Raw genomic sequence first — 14,816 nt, forward strand, 5'->3', positions numbered from 1 at the left:
ACATGTTTGCAGGATCAAGGCCTTGAATTTGATGTGAATGCTTATTTTATTAATTTATTTTATAGTATGTCATCAAAAAGCTAAGATAATACTGCTCAATTCAGTGACTTGATATGTTACACAGATATTAAATCAGGCCAATCATACACAAACTTCTGCTTCAACAGGCCATATATATTATCATCTTGATAGTACTATCTGACTAGCAAAATTGTTTTTGGGATAAAGATTGTAAATATTAGATGATTTAGAATGTGTATGAAAATATATTAATTAGAATATTAACATTTCATTGGTAATATGATGTTAAATCTATTCCAGTGGTTTCCCTTAAATTTACCAGTTTGCCTTTAATACATAGATAGGGTAACCTCAGTGCTGGCTGTATTATTATACTACTCTGTATTTACTGTAGGTCATACCTGGAAAATACTGAAGATACCAAAGCAATGTTAAATTTTAAGCTATTTTAAATTTTTAAGAGTAACCAGTAAGGCCCTGATCCTGCATTGTGATATGTGCACGTACAGAGCCCCATTAGCTTCCTTCAGCTACAGAGTGTAGGAATGGGGCCTGAGGGAGAGAGGGTGTTAGAGAGATACCTTACATACGTGCTTACAGGAGAGTAGACCCCATCTGCAAACACTATATTGTGAAGTTCATAAGTCTTCAATGTGCCCTATAATTCATTCATATTGAATAATAAATAATAAAAGTAGGAAGTGTGATTTTGAAAAGCACCTAACAAAGCTATGTACCCAAGTCCCACTGAAAGTCTGGGAGTTAGGCACCTGCCTCCCTTAGACATTTTTGAAATTCTCACCCAATAACTCAATAACAGGAGAATTCTAAAGGGATTTTAAAAGCAAATGTTTTGGAAAATTGGAATCAGTTATTTTTCATATATCTCATGTACAAGGCCTTTCATTTTCAGTTTTTACTGATTTTTTTTTAACCAACCCCCCCCCCCCCCAGGGTTTACAAAAGATATTATGGATTTTTTTTACCAATTTTCACCTGAATTTTGGACCACTCAAGAACATGAGAATACTGATTGCTAAAAGAAAATCCAGTACATTACATTAGGTAGAGGTATGTGTATATGTAGGCATACGTATGTATATGTCAGTGCTCAGTTCCTCAAAAAAAGAAGGGCAGGAACTCGCCAGAGCCGGCTCCCTGCTCCAGAAGGGAAGATGGTGACTTGGTAACCTAAGCAGTTGAAGTAATTCTGGGCTGCCATCTCTCCTTCTGGAGCGAGCCTGAAAGCAGAAGAGGTGGAGAAGGCAGTGTGAGATGGCACCCTGGCCTCCTCCACCTCTTCCGCTTCTAGGCTTGCTCTGGAAAGAGAGATGGCAGGTCAGTTATCTGGGCTGCACAGGTTACCAGTCGCCATCTCTCCCTCTGGGAATCCCTGGGGTCCATACAGGTTACCAAGCAGCCATCTCTCATTCTGGAGTGGGGAGCTGGGTTGGAAGTACTCTTACTTTTCTCCATTTGTTGCTGTTTTGTTGTCCTCCTGTCCCCTAATAATTCTGATATTTATGTAGAAAACTGTGATGTTACTTTTTTGCACTGATTTTCACCTGTTTTTAAATTTTTATTATAAACACTGATAAATTCCTGAGGAATTTTAAACAACATAAAAATCAGAAATAAAGGGCCTTGCTCATATTTTACGGATAGCAATATTATTTGGCTTACTGTTTATGGACAAAAGATCAACAGAAGATATAATGTGTGATCCTGCAATCCTTTACTTCGATAAGCATGAGTAGTCCAATGACTGCCACTAGACTGTGTATGTGAATGAGGACTACTTTAGTATGTAAGTGCTTGCAGGATCAGAGCCAGAGTTATCTGATTACTACGGTGTAGTGATTTTACTAGAAATATATCCATGGTCAAAATATGGCCTATTGATGACAAATCTGAAATTAAAAGTAAAGCTAAGTATTAATTTATTAAAACTATTAGAAAACATTACATGTGAGGGTCATATCCTGCCCTCAGTCCATGAGTGTGTATGTTATTGAAGCTAGTGGAGTTCTGCGTATAGATCTAGTTAAGTATATGGCATCTGGTGTCTTTTGTCTGCCTGCATTTTGTTTGTTTACCAATACATTTCATATTGATATTGGTCCGTATTTTTACTGGGGATTTTTTTTCAATCATGAGCTTTGATTTTGAGAATTGCACATGTGGATGGTTCATCATTTATGTATCCAAACCTTTTTGAAAATGTGAGGACTTCATTGGTGGTTTTTGTACAGTAGGCATACTGAGGGCACTGCTGCACAGTGGCATCATAGTTAAACAAACAATACAAAAAGAAAAGGAGTACTTGTGGCACCTTAGAGACTAACCAATTTATTTGAGCATAAGCTTTCGTGAGCTACAGCACTTCATCAGATGTAGCTGTAGCTCACGAAAGCTTATGCTCAAATAAATTGGTTAGTCTCTAAGGTGCCACAAGTACTCCTTTTCTTTTTGGGAATACAGACTAACACAGCTGTTACTCTGAAACAAACAATACAGTTTCTCCATCACTGTTCAGCCAGTAAATTTAACCATTTCTGCTTTGAAAAAAGCCCTTTGGTATTATTTTAAGAAACCCAGAAGTAATTAGGAAACACTGAAAAACAATGAGTTAAAGAATTCAGTATGTGCTGTTGGACTGAGGCTGTGGATACAGCTGGTAGCTATCAATTATTCTTGGTTATTACAGAAAAATCTGACTCCTTCTGTAATCACATAAAAATCTGTCAGCATTGCATAGTACTTCATCTTTTACCAAGTGTCAAAAAACGGGGGAGGGGGGGAAGAGTGTGTGGAAAGGAACTCATTTGGAATTGTGATCAAATATAAGGGCTATAATTGTTGGAGATGACTAGTCTTTAATATAGTGGGTTCTTTTTTCCAAAAAAAAAAAAATCCTTTTTCATCTTGCCATATGCTTTAGTGGCTAATTATTTATGCATTAGGTGCATTTTCTGTAGTTTATACCAGGCAAGATTCTCTTAAATCTTGAAATTATGCAAGGGGTCTGGAGTATTGATAAGCTCTATACAGAATAGGTTCTTTACAGAACAGCAAGCAACATGGAGAGCATTATTTACAGTTTCCTTTTTTAATGCTCACTATATAAAGAATGCTATGAAAGCCTTTAAAGAGGTTCATCAGTTCCTACTGTGAGCAAATTCTGTCCTTCTGCACACACGCTGATCCTATTGACTTCCTTGGGAGGTTCATGTGCATACCTGATGGCAGAATTTGACTTTACATGTTAGACAGGAACTAAGATTTTTTCCACAACGAGCATGGCGGCTTCTGTCTCACGGAAACTGCTGTAGCACAAATACAATTGCTACACAGTTACTATCTAATGGTTTCTCTCACTAATTTTCATTTGCATTTCTTCTCCTATTGACAGACTATAAATGGGAGTATGCTGAGTGGAGGCCTTGCTCTGCTACCTGTGGGAATTCAGGAACCCACTTCAGAAGGCTGCAGTGTGTGAATTCCGAAGAACAAAAAGTGAATGAATCGTTATGTGAAGACCGTCAGAAGCCAGTGGTTAGTTATCAGTCCTGCAACATACATGACTGCCCTGCCAGGTAAACCCCTTCCTGTTGTGTTTCAATCTGTATTAATACTTCCTTTTAAAATATGTACATGAACCCCTGAAATTGTTTCCATGTGTTCTACTGTGACTCTGAAATATTCTAGCTTTTGTGCAGTGATGAGTCCTAAGGCAAGGGAAATGTGAAGACCTGCCATCAGCAATTACAGGAATACTAATTCTTTTAGAGACAGGGCAGCATTCAGTCAGAATTTTAAGCAACTTGATATCAGAACAGCATGGTTCAGAGCTCTAAATTTCAAAGTATCTACCAGAGGGGTCATCCTGAAGTCATTTTTAACACCACAGTGGACTCTCAAGATGGAACAGTTCATATTTGTGGATTAGATGGTAAACGCCTTGTAAAACATACTTGCTAAGGAAGTGTTAATGGTAATCAATCAAACAGCTGAAATATTGATATACTTGCATATTACTTTTAGATAGAGATCTAGTTTGGCCATGCATCCTGTCCTAGATAGACTTGAGGCCTTCCCAAAATTCCTGACAGTTTCCGAGTGGAGTGGGGACATCCCCAGGGCTGGCTAATCTGTCTGTGAAGTAGATTGTGTCTAGCTCTGCTTGGGTTCACAAGGTGTTTGGAAGAGAGTGGTGCAAGGTGTTCTTTCTCTTCCTTGTGCACTTGCACAGGAGCCAAAGGCTTGGTGTTTGCACTTGCAGAGGACAAAGTTAGAGTGTGTTTATCGTGAACAAAAAGAAAAGGAGTACTTGTGGCACCTTAGATGCATCCGATGAAGTGAGCTGTAGCTCACGAAAGCTTATGCTCTAATAAATGTGTTAGTCTCTAAGGTGCCACAAGTACTCCTTTTCTTTTTGCGAATACAGACTAACACGGCTGCTACTCTGAAATTTATCACGAACAGTGGTGCTAGACAGCGGAGCTTGCCATGGACCATTGTTACCCACTGGCTAGAGGAACAGGGTTGATGCAGAGGGGGAATATGTACTGTAACTGCTTATCTGTCTGATCTACCTATCATATACCTACAGGACCTATCACCATAGTATCTCAGTCTTTCAGACTGTGTTGCAGCTCGCTTTCTGGCATGCAGTTCCTCACCAATCTTGTTGGCCTTCTGGCTAAGTCAACTAGAATGCCTCTGGGAACTGCTCTTGGGACAACATGTCTGTGCACGTGATGCAGACACACCAAAAGCTTTAGCTGTAACAGCCAAGAACTCAACTCCAGTTTTACCACTCACTTCCCACGGCTTGCAAGGAACTTTCCTCCCTGTCAAAGTTCTGTTCCCAGCCTGCAGCAGCAACACTTGCTGCCACATGAATACAAGCACTTTGCATCTCCTGTCAGGAAAGGGTGTCTCCTAACTGCCAGCAATGTAAAATTCACGAGGGAGGGAAAACTCATGCACATGTGTTGGAGTTGCTGGTCATTGGAAAATTGTTGGCAGGAAGTGTTAAGTCCTTAACTGACATTGTGGAAGTTACAATTGCCAGTATGTTCTAAACTTTGTATTCTAAATATATAAAAAAACAAAACATAGCAACAGATAAATATAAGAAGAAATGTGTTTATATTTCAATATTGGCAGCCAAAAAACAGATCACTCGAAATTGTGAGTCTGAACTCAAGCCATCCCATAACAAGTGAATTTCCTGCCAATGGAAAAATATTAAAACAGAAATAATAATCTGAAGGAGTTTGAGAAGCATGGACTCCACTGCAGGCTTTCTTCTAAAATCGGGCCAGTCGACTCAGGTGAAAGAAAGAAGGAGAGAGTAATGTAAATACTTGAGGCACTAATGCACCTCTGAGGAGAATTGGGAACATGTAGTGAACTCTGGCACACAACTTGGCAAACTGTATTAAACTGGTCCGAGAGCAATTACATCAAAACTCTCACAGTTAATTCATATGACAAAACATACTAATACCTGAGTTCTCTCTGACCTAAAATATTCACTAAAGTGCTTTAACGTACTGTTTTACTTGTATTGTGTATTTTGCATAGAATTATTAGAATTTTAGAATATATCTATTAATCTGCATATAGTTAATTAGAATTAGAATTTTGCATTTGTTTGCATGAATTGAAATGTTTGTTTCCATATCTACAGTACTTAAATTTTTCTATATTTATATTGGGATTTTGTATTAGAGCAGTATGAAAATATTTGAGCATATTTATTTCCTTTAATAAAAGAATCTCATATCTCTTACATAAAGAGAGCCTCCTGATCCCTAAGAAATGGGTGTAGCAGGAGCTGCTAGTGACTGGCACAAACTGTCGCTTTTCCTGTTGCCTCCAGTATGGTCACTGACCAGGGAAGGGAAGTAGAAAACATTTGAACTTCCAACTCCATTCCCCACATAAGTGGCCTGTGCACTGTTATTAACCCACTGGGCCACTCCCAGGATGACTCATAGAAGTATATGGAATTTCAGTGTAAAGTCAAAGTCATAGGCACCAATTCAGCAAAGCATTTCAGCATATGCTTATCTTTAAGCTCATGCTGGGACTTCAGCACATGCTTAAAATGCACTTAAGTACTTGCTGAATTGGGGCCTTACTGATCTATTGTACAGATACTGTAAATTTGTACAGTACTTGCAAGAAAAGTAAAATGAAGAAAAGAATGGGTGTCCTATTTTTAAAGGCAGTAATCCATCCTGAGTGGACAAACTACTTGGCCACAAGGGAACTAGATAATTGCTGATTAGAATAGCATATCCCTCCTATTTTCACAATTATACGACAAGTAATTTCCCAATCCCTATTTTTAGGTTGGATTTAGAAAAATATTAAATAGAATAAATTGAACCACCTCTTGCTTCTTCTGTTGTGCCTGTTGTTCCCAGCTGTTCAGATAAACACTAAATTATTCAACTTATCATCGATAGAAAAATGTTCAGGTCAGTCCTTTATATAACAAGTGCTTTATCTAGCAGATTTTGGTGACCTGTGACACCTGTTATATTAATTACATTTGGGTCACTACATGTCATTTTATAAGCTATGAAAGAGAGGTCTGTTATCAGTTCTGAAAGAATCTCTTGGATTCATAGATTTTTAAAGCCAGAAGGGACCATTATGATCAATGGTGGATTCTCTGTAACTTGAAGTTTTTAAACCATGATTTGAGGACTTCAGTAACTCAGCCAGAGGTTAGGGGTCTATCACAGGAGTGGGTGGATGAGGTTCTGTGGCCTGCAATGTGCAGGAGGTCAGACGAGATGATCATGGTGGTCCCTTCTAACCTTAAAGTCTATGAGTCTATGAGTAATCATGTAGCCTGACCTCCAGCATAATACAGGCCAAAGAAATTCATCCAATAGTTTCTACATAAAGTCCATAACTTCTGTATGGCATATTTTCTTAAAAGGATGTCTTCTGAAAATCATCCCTATCAGTCCTGGCTCAGAAGAAACATTGCTTAGGAGGTCATAATACTGGCTCATATTTTTCTCATGTTAAGGAGCTGACTTTAGGCAAACGATAGTAAGTTCCTGTAGTTTTTATTTTTAGAGAATTTGCTGTGATATACTATTGTGTTTGCATTACTTTCCTATTTACTGTCAGTTTATCTTACATCCTCAGATGGGTAACTAGTCCATGGTCTGAGTGCTCTGCTTCTTGTGGTAATGGATTTCGCCAACGACAAGTATCTTGTCAACAAACAAAAGCAAATGGCACTACATTGATGTTGTCACCAGATGCCTGTGTCAACAAGGATAGTCCACTGGGAAAGAAAAGGTGCACAGTTCGTTCATGTACAGAGTGGATAATTCAGTCATGGGGACAGGTAATCTACCCTTTGAAAATCTTGACTTGAAACTCACTGTAAATACAGCTATGCCATCATACCGCAATCTTCAAATTTATGTTCTGACCTCCATGCTTGGTAGTTCTCTTACTGTTGGAAATCTTTGTAGATATTTCTTCATATTACAGTAGTTAATATTATTTGTTTTGTGGTGGTACCTAGAAGGCCTTAATCAGCATTAGGGTCTGTTGTGCAAGGCGCTGTACACTGGCATATAGGAAGAGCCCCAAAGGTGTGGTTAATGTTAGCTTTCAAACAATGTTTTACAAGTCTTGGCTCCTTTATTTTGCTATGTCTAGTAAGTTTACTTTATCGGTCAAAGAAAAGATATTCTGTGGAGATGTAGGCAGGGTATATGCAAGTTTTATCTGACAAGTGAGTCCTGCACAGAAAACAAAACATATGCTTTGAAACCCTAATGTTAGCATCACTTTATTTTATAACCTAGTCTGTTTCTCTCTCTCTCTCTCCCGCCCCAATACTGGTACATTGCTTTTATTGCACTTGTACTGTATCTGTGAAAAGGCAGGCATGTGGATGTGCTTTAACAGTAGATGACACAATATTTAAACAAGAGGAATTGTGCTCTTTACTTTCATGTTACAAATTGCAATAGCTTTTGAATTTACTATGTTTTTTCAAGAGGACTGGTCTGGTGTTTACTATTTGACCTTAATAAACATTTCAGAAACATTTCCCTGAATATTCACTCAAATAAAATTGATTTGTGTTCAGTTATGATTATTTCCCTTTTATGTCCATCTTCAGTAGCTCTTTTAACAAAGGCATTTACCAGAAGAATTAGCTTGAAGAAATGGTTAATTTTAAGTGAATTTTAGAAACTATTGTAAAATGAAATTTTGAACTTGTACTTGCAAATATTCATCCTGAAAGCCTGATTCAAAGTGATACATATAACCAATCATGGAACAGATTCTGTTCCATGTGCCCAGTCAAAATTAATAAATACAGTTTGAATTTTAAATATCAAATACTCACAAGAAACTGCTTGTGAGCAATCTACAGACCAAGAATTATTTGCAAATAATTTCAAGTAGTAATTTCAAAAGCTTCTGATGGACAATTCACACACACAAAAAAAGATACTTTGGCAAGTTAAGTTTTCACTCTGAATTATTTTCTTAGCTCTGTTTACTACGGTATAACAAAGAAACAATGTTTTAATGGACCATGCACTATCATATCCAAACAAGCAGGTAAAACTTACACTTTATGTGGACATACATAAAGATTATCTTTTTTAATAGAAGATTTTTTAAATTTTATTTTTAGTGTTCTGGTCGCTGTGTTGGCCATGCTGTGGGTTTACAGCACCGTCACATTATATGTAAACATCACAATGGATCTCTCGTTCCAGATTCTTATTGTGACGAAAAAAAAAGGTACGCAGTTTGATATAGTATAGAAATTGTCCTGCTTTAGATAATACTTTTTACTTTATAGTATCTTTCATCCAATATTTCAGTGCACTTTTATAAACAATGAATTAAGCCAATCCCCCAGGAAATAGGTAATTATTAATATTCCAGTGCTACAGATTGAGTGAACTCCAGGTCTAGAGAAGTTAACTGACTTCCCAAGTGTCACTTAGTATGTTAATGGCAAAGCCAGGACTAGAACCATGGAGTCTTGAGTCCCAGTCCCATGTTTAAAGCACACGAGACAACATTAACCATGCAAAGGATGTTAGTCCAGGATAGGGAGCAGGTCCAGAAAAATCTAAGGATGATGGACAAGAAAGAGAGATGGAGAGAAAATATAGAATCAAGCTGCTTAATTTTAGGTTAGAGATTGTATATGAGTTTTTTTCAGGCATCACTCGAATTAATTATCACTGTTAATTGTAATGGAAGCTGAAAAAAATTAGAAATAAAACACCACCCTTTACTATTTTTGAATCCCCCTCACCCTTGCATTGAAACCCTCCCCTGCTGAAAGAGAGGGTAAGGGAACTACTTGTCAGATACCACAATACAGTCCACGCCCTACATTCCTCCAGAACAGAAAAGTCACTTGCCTTTTCACTGTTTGAATCCTAAATGGGCCACAGTGTGTGTCTTTGACTTAGAACAACTTTAATGACTAAACAGGCCAAGAGAAATGGGGTATTTTTTGCTCTGTGACACACATATATTGTATATGATAGATTTTTACTTTTTAAATATCCTACTATATGTTTGGGTCCAGTAAAAAATTAAAATTAAATAAGTCTAATTAAATATGTAGAGGCCTGCCATAGTTTTCTTGTCATTGTTGAATTGGGCCTCTACTGATAATACTGATCTCAGAGTACTGTGCTGAAGATTAAGTTTTGTAAAATTACAAAGTTCTTCTGGGCATCATAATATGCAGCATATGGATCAATTTGACGTTTTGTGAGCACTGAAATAAGGCAGATGTTTCTTTGAAAGCACACACTATGCTTCCTCTAAGTGTATGATGCCAAAGCTGTACACCCTTTTACATTTAGGCCAAGAAATATAAAATTGAATAAATATGAGCATATGACTCTGATAATCTGTTCTCCAGAGCCGTGTTCTTTCTAGGCATCCTTTTCTTTTGTTTTTAGCTTCTAAGTAGCTCCCTGTTAAAGGAAAATTACAGCTTTGACATCACAAGATCTTAATTCCAGCAGATTGTGTTGGCGTATGTGAGATTTTTTTGGCATGTGCTTAAATGTTTTACTGAATCAGGGCCTACATAGGATGGGCATAACCTCAAAAATTAATAGGACAATTTGCCCGATAATAAGGACTGACTTAAACTGACCTGTGGGAGGAAAACTTTGTCCCATATGGGATCAAATGTCTAGGTGGGTAGGTGAACAGATAATGAAAAGTATGGGAAGAACATGTAATCTGCACACATACATTTGACTTTTTATCACGTTTTTAGATTAATTAGACCTGAATCTCTGTATATTTCTCTAATAAAAGTGTTTCTAAATTGTGGAATTGTAGCCATGTTGGTCCCAGTATATTAGAGAGACAAGGTGGGTGACTAATATCCAGTATCTTTTATTGGACCAACTTCTGTTGGTGAGAGAGATAATCTTCATTCAATAAAAGAAATTACCTCACCCACCTTGTCTTTCTAAATTGTGAGCATTTTAAAGGCATTTTCACTAAACATTAGGGCTGAAATCTTTGCCCCAGAAAGTAAATGTCAAAACTCCCCCTTACTTCAACAGGCCAAGATTTCACCCCAGAAGGTAAAAATGTTTGAGAAGTTTTAGTATCAGTGGGATGGGAGGATGCTATTCTGTATCGGAGTGCTTATGTATAAAGCATCTATAGCATTCAATACATTAAAAGGTGAATTGACTTTAAAATGGGGTTTTGTTTTCTAACTAAAAACTTTCTTGTCAATATTTTGCATAAACACCAACAGTTTCTTCTGTCCCAAGGTAAAGGAGCAGTAGTTAAAATAAACTGGGACATATTTCTTCTCATTTTGTGATGACTGACGTATAACAAATAACTCTGTGCTAAGAAGCATCTAGCACAGAACTGTTTAACTATCATGTTTTTTCTCCACAGATCAGCTGTCAGAAGAAACTGTTCTTCAGAGATGTGTGATGTGTATTGGCGGACAGGTCCCTGGAGGCCCTGCAGTGTAGACTGTGGAAGTGGATTCCAGTCACGACGAGTAAACTGTGTACACAGGAAGAAGAATAAACCTGTGGCTGATCAGTACTGTGGGTGGAGGAAGAGACCAATGACCTGGCAACATTGCAATGTCACTTCCTGTGGCAGTATGTAAACATTTATTTATATCTGAGCATAGTCATAGTTTGTAGTAGTTATATTTAGAGAGCAACTCCAAACTGTACCCTAATGATTTTGCAAGCGTCTGTTTGCACATCAAAGGTTTTTCTCCAACAAAAACTTCATTATCCCTGCTATACTTTTCTCCCGTTCTGGGTCACTTTGATATTTAAGAATTAAAAGCACCAGTTAGCATCAGGCATATTATGGGTTAATCATATACAGGTTTCCCCAACACAGCCGTGCCAGTACAACTCATTTATGAATCTCTGAGCACATTGCTGATTTTACCAAATTGTGGGGTAGTTTTGTGAAATGGACAATAGATAAGTGGATATGATGAGATCACCAGTCATTTTATTTGTGACGGCGTTTGAACCCCTGTTGCTAGAGATGAAATGCTAGCATAATAATTGTTACCATCAGTGATGAGCTGCCAAAATCTTAACAACTGGCTCCCACCTCACCCCACGAGAGGGTCGTGGGCCACCCCCGCCCTCCGGGACTCCTGTCCCATCCAACCCCCCGCATTCCTTGACGCGCGCCCCCCTGGGACCCCTGTCCCATATACCCCCCTCCCCTGTCCCCTGACTGCCCCCAGAACCGGGCAGGAGGGTCTCGTGGGCCACTATAGTGGGTACCCACCCCACCCCTAAGAGCCAGAGGGACCTGCTGGGGCGAGGTGGGAAGTCCCGGAGGTGCTTCCCTGGGGCAGCTCCCAGGAAGCATCCGGCAGGTCTCTCTGGCTCCTAGGGGCGAGGGAGCATAGCTGGGGGGGGCAGCAGGGAGAGCGGCCGCTCCCACACTGGTCTCATCAAAAGTGGCACCTTAGGCGCCGACTCCCTGGGTGCTCCAGGGCTGGAGCCCCCACGAGGAAAATTTGGTGGGTGCAGAGCACCCACCGGCAGCTCCCTGCCCCGCGCCCAGCCCCAGCTCACCTCCGCTCTGCCTCCACCTCCTCCCCTGAATGCGCCGCCCCGCCCCGCTTCTCCGCCCCCCTCCCCCGCTGCCAGCTGTTCGCATGGGAAGCCTGGGAGGGCTGAGACGCAGGCGGCGGCTTTGCGCTCAGGCCCAGGAAGGTGGAGGTGAGCTGAGGCGGGGAGCGATTCCCCTGCGCGCCCCCGGGTTACCTGCTGCGGCGCGGGCGGCCCTCCTCGCGCCCCCCCACCCCAGCTCACCTCTGCCTTCCTGGGCCTGAGCGCAAAGCTGCCGCCTGCTTCTCAGCCCTCCCAGGCTTCCTGCCGAACAGCTGATTCGTGGGAAGCCGGGGGGGGGGGGGGGGCGGAGAAGCAGGCGGGGCGGTGCATTCAGGGGAGGAGGCGGAGCGGAGGTAAGGCGAGCTGGGGCCAGGTGTGGGGCAGGGAGCTGCTGGTGGGTGCTCTGCACCCACCAAATTTTCCCTGTGGGCGCTCCAGCCCTGGAGCACCCACGGAGTCGGCGCCTAAGGCGCCACTTTTGGCCGGTGGTTAAATTTAGAAGCCCTTTTAGAACCGGTTGTCCCTCGCAGGACAACCGGTTCTGAAAGGGCTTTTAAATTTAACAAACGGTTCTAGTGAACCGGTGCGAACCGGCTCCAGCTCACCACTGGTTACCATCAAACTATTGTTTGTGTGAAACTATGATTTACTATTTATCCCTTATTCATTATAAAGCCTTTTAATGTTTAAATATATTTTTCAGAAGGCGAATGCAAGGATACCACTCACTACTGTACATTTGTAAAACATCTAAAGTTATGCTTAATAGACCTCTACAAGCAAAGGTGTTGTCAGTCATGTCAAGAAGTGTAATTCTTCTGTGGAAAGTTCATGATGCTGCAGTGAAGAGATGAGAAAACAGGTTCATTAAATCTAGACTGTTCAAAGAATATACTTGTAAATAAGACAGTAGGCCTAATAGTTAAATGGATACATGGGATTGATGAAAAACAGCATTGTAGATTGATATGCCTGAGCGGAAATTTTGCTGGAAGCTTACATTGGCCACTCTACTGCAGTGGAACATTTAATGTTTTAAACATTTTCATGTCTGGATTAAGAGGAGAATATCATGGCACATCATCTGTGGAACGTCACAGGTCATCATAGTATAATTTTATTGGGAAAAAACAACCTTATCTAGAAAGCACCAGGTAATGCTTACTTCCCTTTACTTATAAGAAAGTCTAAATCACAAAATCCTTTGAAGAATTTTGGAATGCAGCAACTGATGTCCCTTTTTATTTTCATTGTGTTATCAAATTTAACAAGATATTTAAATCTATAGAAGCAGTGGCTTGTAGCTATAACGTTTTTTGGCAGTGATTACATTTTCATAAACAGCCTGAGCTTAAACTATGAATAAGGGTCAATCTCACAGGACAATTTTATTGAGATTAGCTGTCGGCTGGATACACAGCAGTACATTTCATTTTTCATTCCTGTATTTATGTGTATGCATTGTAGATGCTGTTATGATTTTCAAAACAGCAATGGTTCTGTTTTTGAATAAATGAGGTGTCATTTTCCTTTGCTCCTATTTTTGTACTCCAGTCTCACTGAAATATGATCAAAATAGTGGCATGATTAATCTTCTCTATTGATCTTAAATTAGACTCAAGACTTTCTTATAAGAGCTGTGAATGAAATGTTCATGAGCACTATTCTCTTGCTCACAGTCAATTGGGGACCTAAAGCCAATAACTGGTCAAATGTGCCTGTCCAACTCTATCCCTTCAATAAATATTTTCTATTTTCCAGTCATGGAAAAAAGTAAGATGAAAGAGTTGTTATATATGAAGATAACTGTGTAAGAAATCAATTTCATTCAAGCTGATTTTTCATCATGATCATTATCCATTCAAGCCTTTTGTGTGTTAGTAAATTCTGACCATGACATTCTTAAGTAAATCTTTTTCTGGACTACAAATTATATGCCTGATAGGGCTAAACATTTTGCTTTACCCCAGATAAGCCTGCACAAGGCTGAAGATGGCATTTTTTTTCTTTTGCAGCTTCCAACTGTTGCACAAATTGGAAGCCTGCATGCATATCTTGAATTGGAGCCTGCGTTAGTAGATTAGACTGCATTGAATTGTGATTAGTAGGCATGCTGTAAGAACAATTTTAGAAACAGTATTCCTATACCATGGGTTTGCATCACTGAAAATTAGACTAGCACTACTGTATAGAAAGTGTTTAAAGTGGGCAGTTGTGTCCTAGCTGACTGCAAAGGGAGGATATTCCTGATCATTACCTTTTTAATCAATAATGGGTCTTGATTGCTTAAGCAGTTTTTTAAATTAAAAGAAAACACTTGTAAAATACTTTTGTATATATTTATTGTCTGATTTTAAAGTGCAATATTTTGTTTTGTACAGTGTGTAATAAAGATTTTGGGACATATATTTTTCTTATTACCAAAATTTCTTATTCATGTTTTTTCTTTGTATTTAAAGTTTTTAAATGTTAACACATAGCACTCCTTTGCTTCTTTTATTTTATCTTTGGTTAAGTATGCATGCTATTTGGAGGCAGTGCTGTAAATGATTGTTATTGCAATTGGCATGACATTCCTCTAGGTTATTTTTACTGCTACTCCAGTAACCAAAGATGGCTAACATT

At 39.3% G+C, this 14,816-nt stretch overlaps 1 protein-coding gene across 6 annotated transcripts in view; it reads left to right on the forward strand.

The window, feature by feature from the left end:
- The window catches only part of ADAMTSL3 (ADAMTS like 3), a 278,466-nt gene extending 263,857 nt beyond the window's left edge, over positions 1-14,609 (forward strand). For 4 of the 6 annotated variants that reach the window (XM_074966431.1, XM_074966430.1, XM_074966429.1 and 1 more), the window contains exons 27-31: positions 3,434-3,617; positions 7,201-7,405; positions 8,720-8,829; positions 10,987-11,201; positions 12,895-14,608. In XM_074966431.1, the coding sequence (XP_074822532.1) occupies positions 3,434-3,617; positions 7,201-7,405; positions 8,720-8,829; positions 10,987-11,201; positions 12,895-13,004 (824 nt within the window). In that variant the 3' untranslated portion in view covers positions 13,005-14,608. Of the gene's footprint in view, positions 1-3,433; positions 3,618-7,200; positions 7,406-8,719; positions 8,830-10,984; positions 11,202-12,894 lie in introns of those variants that run through there. The other 2 variants (XM_074966433.1, XM_074966434.1) reach the window with 2 other exon arrangements.
- Positions 14,610-14,816: the final 207 nt, after the last annotated feature.

This window comes from Natator depressus, chromosome 10, assembly GCF_965152275.1.
Source record: "Natator depressus isolate rNatDep1 chromosome 10, rNatDep2.hap1, whole genome shotgun sequence".
NCBI lineage: Eukaryota > Metazoa > Chordata > Testudines > Cheloniidae > Natator > Natator depressus.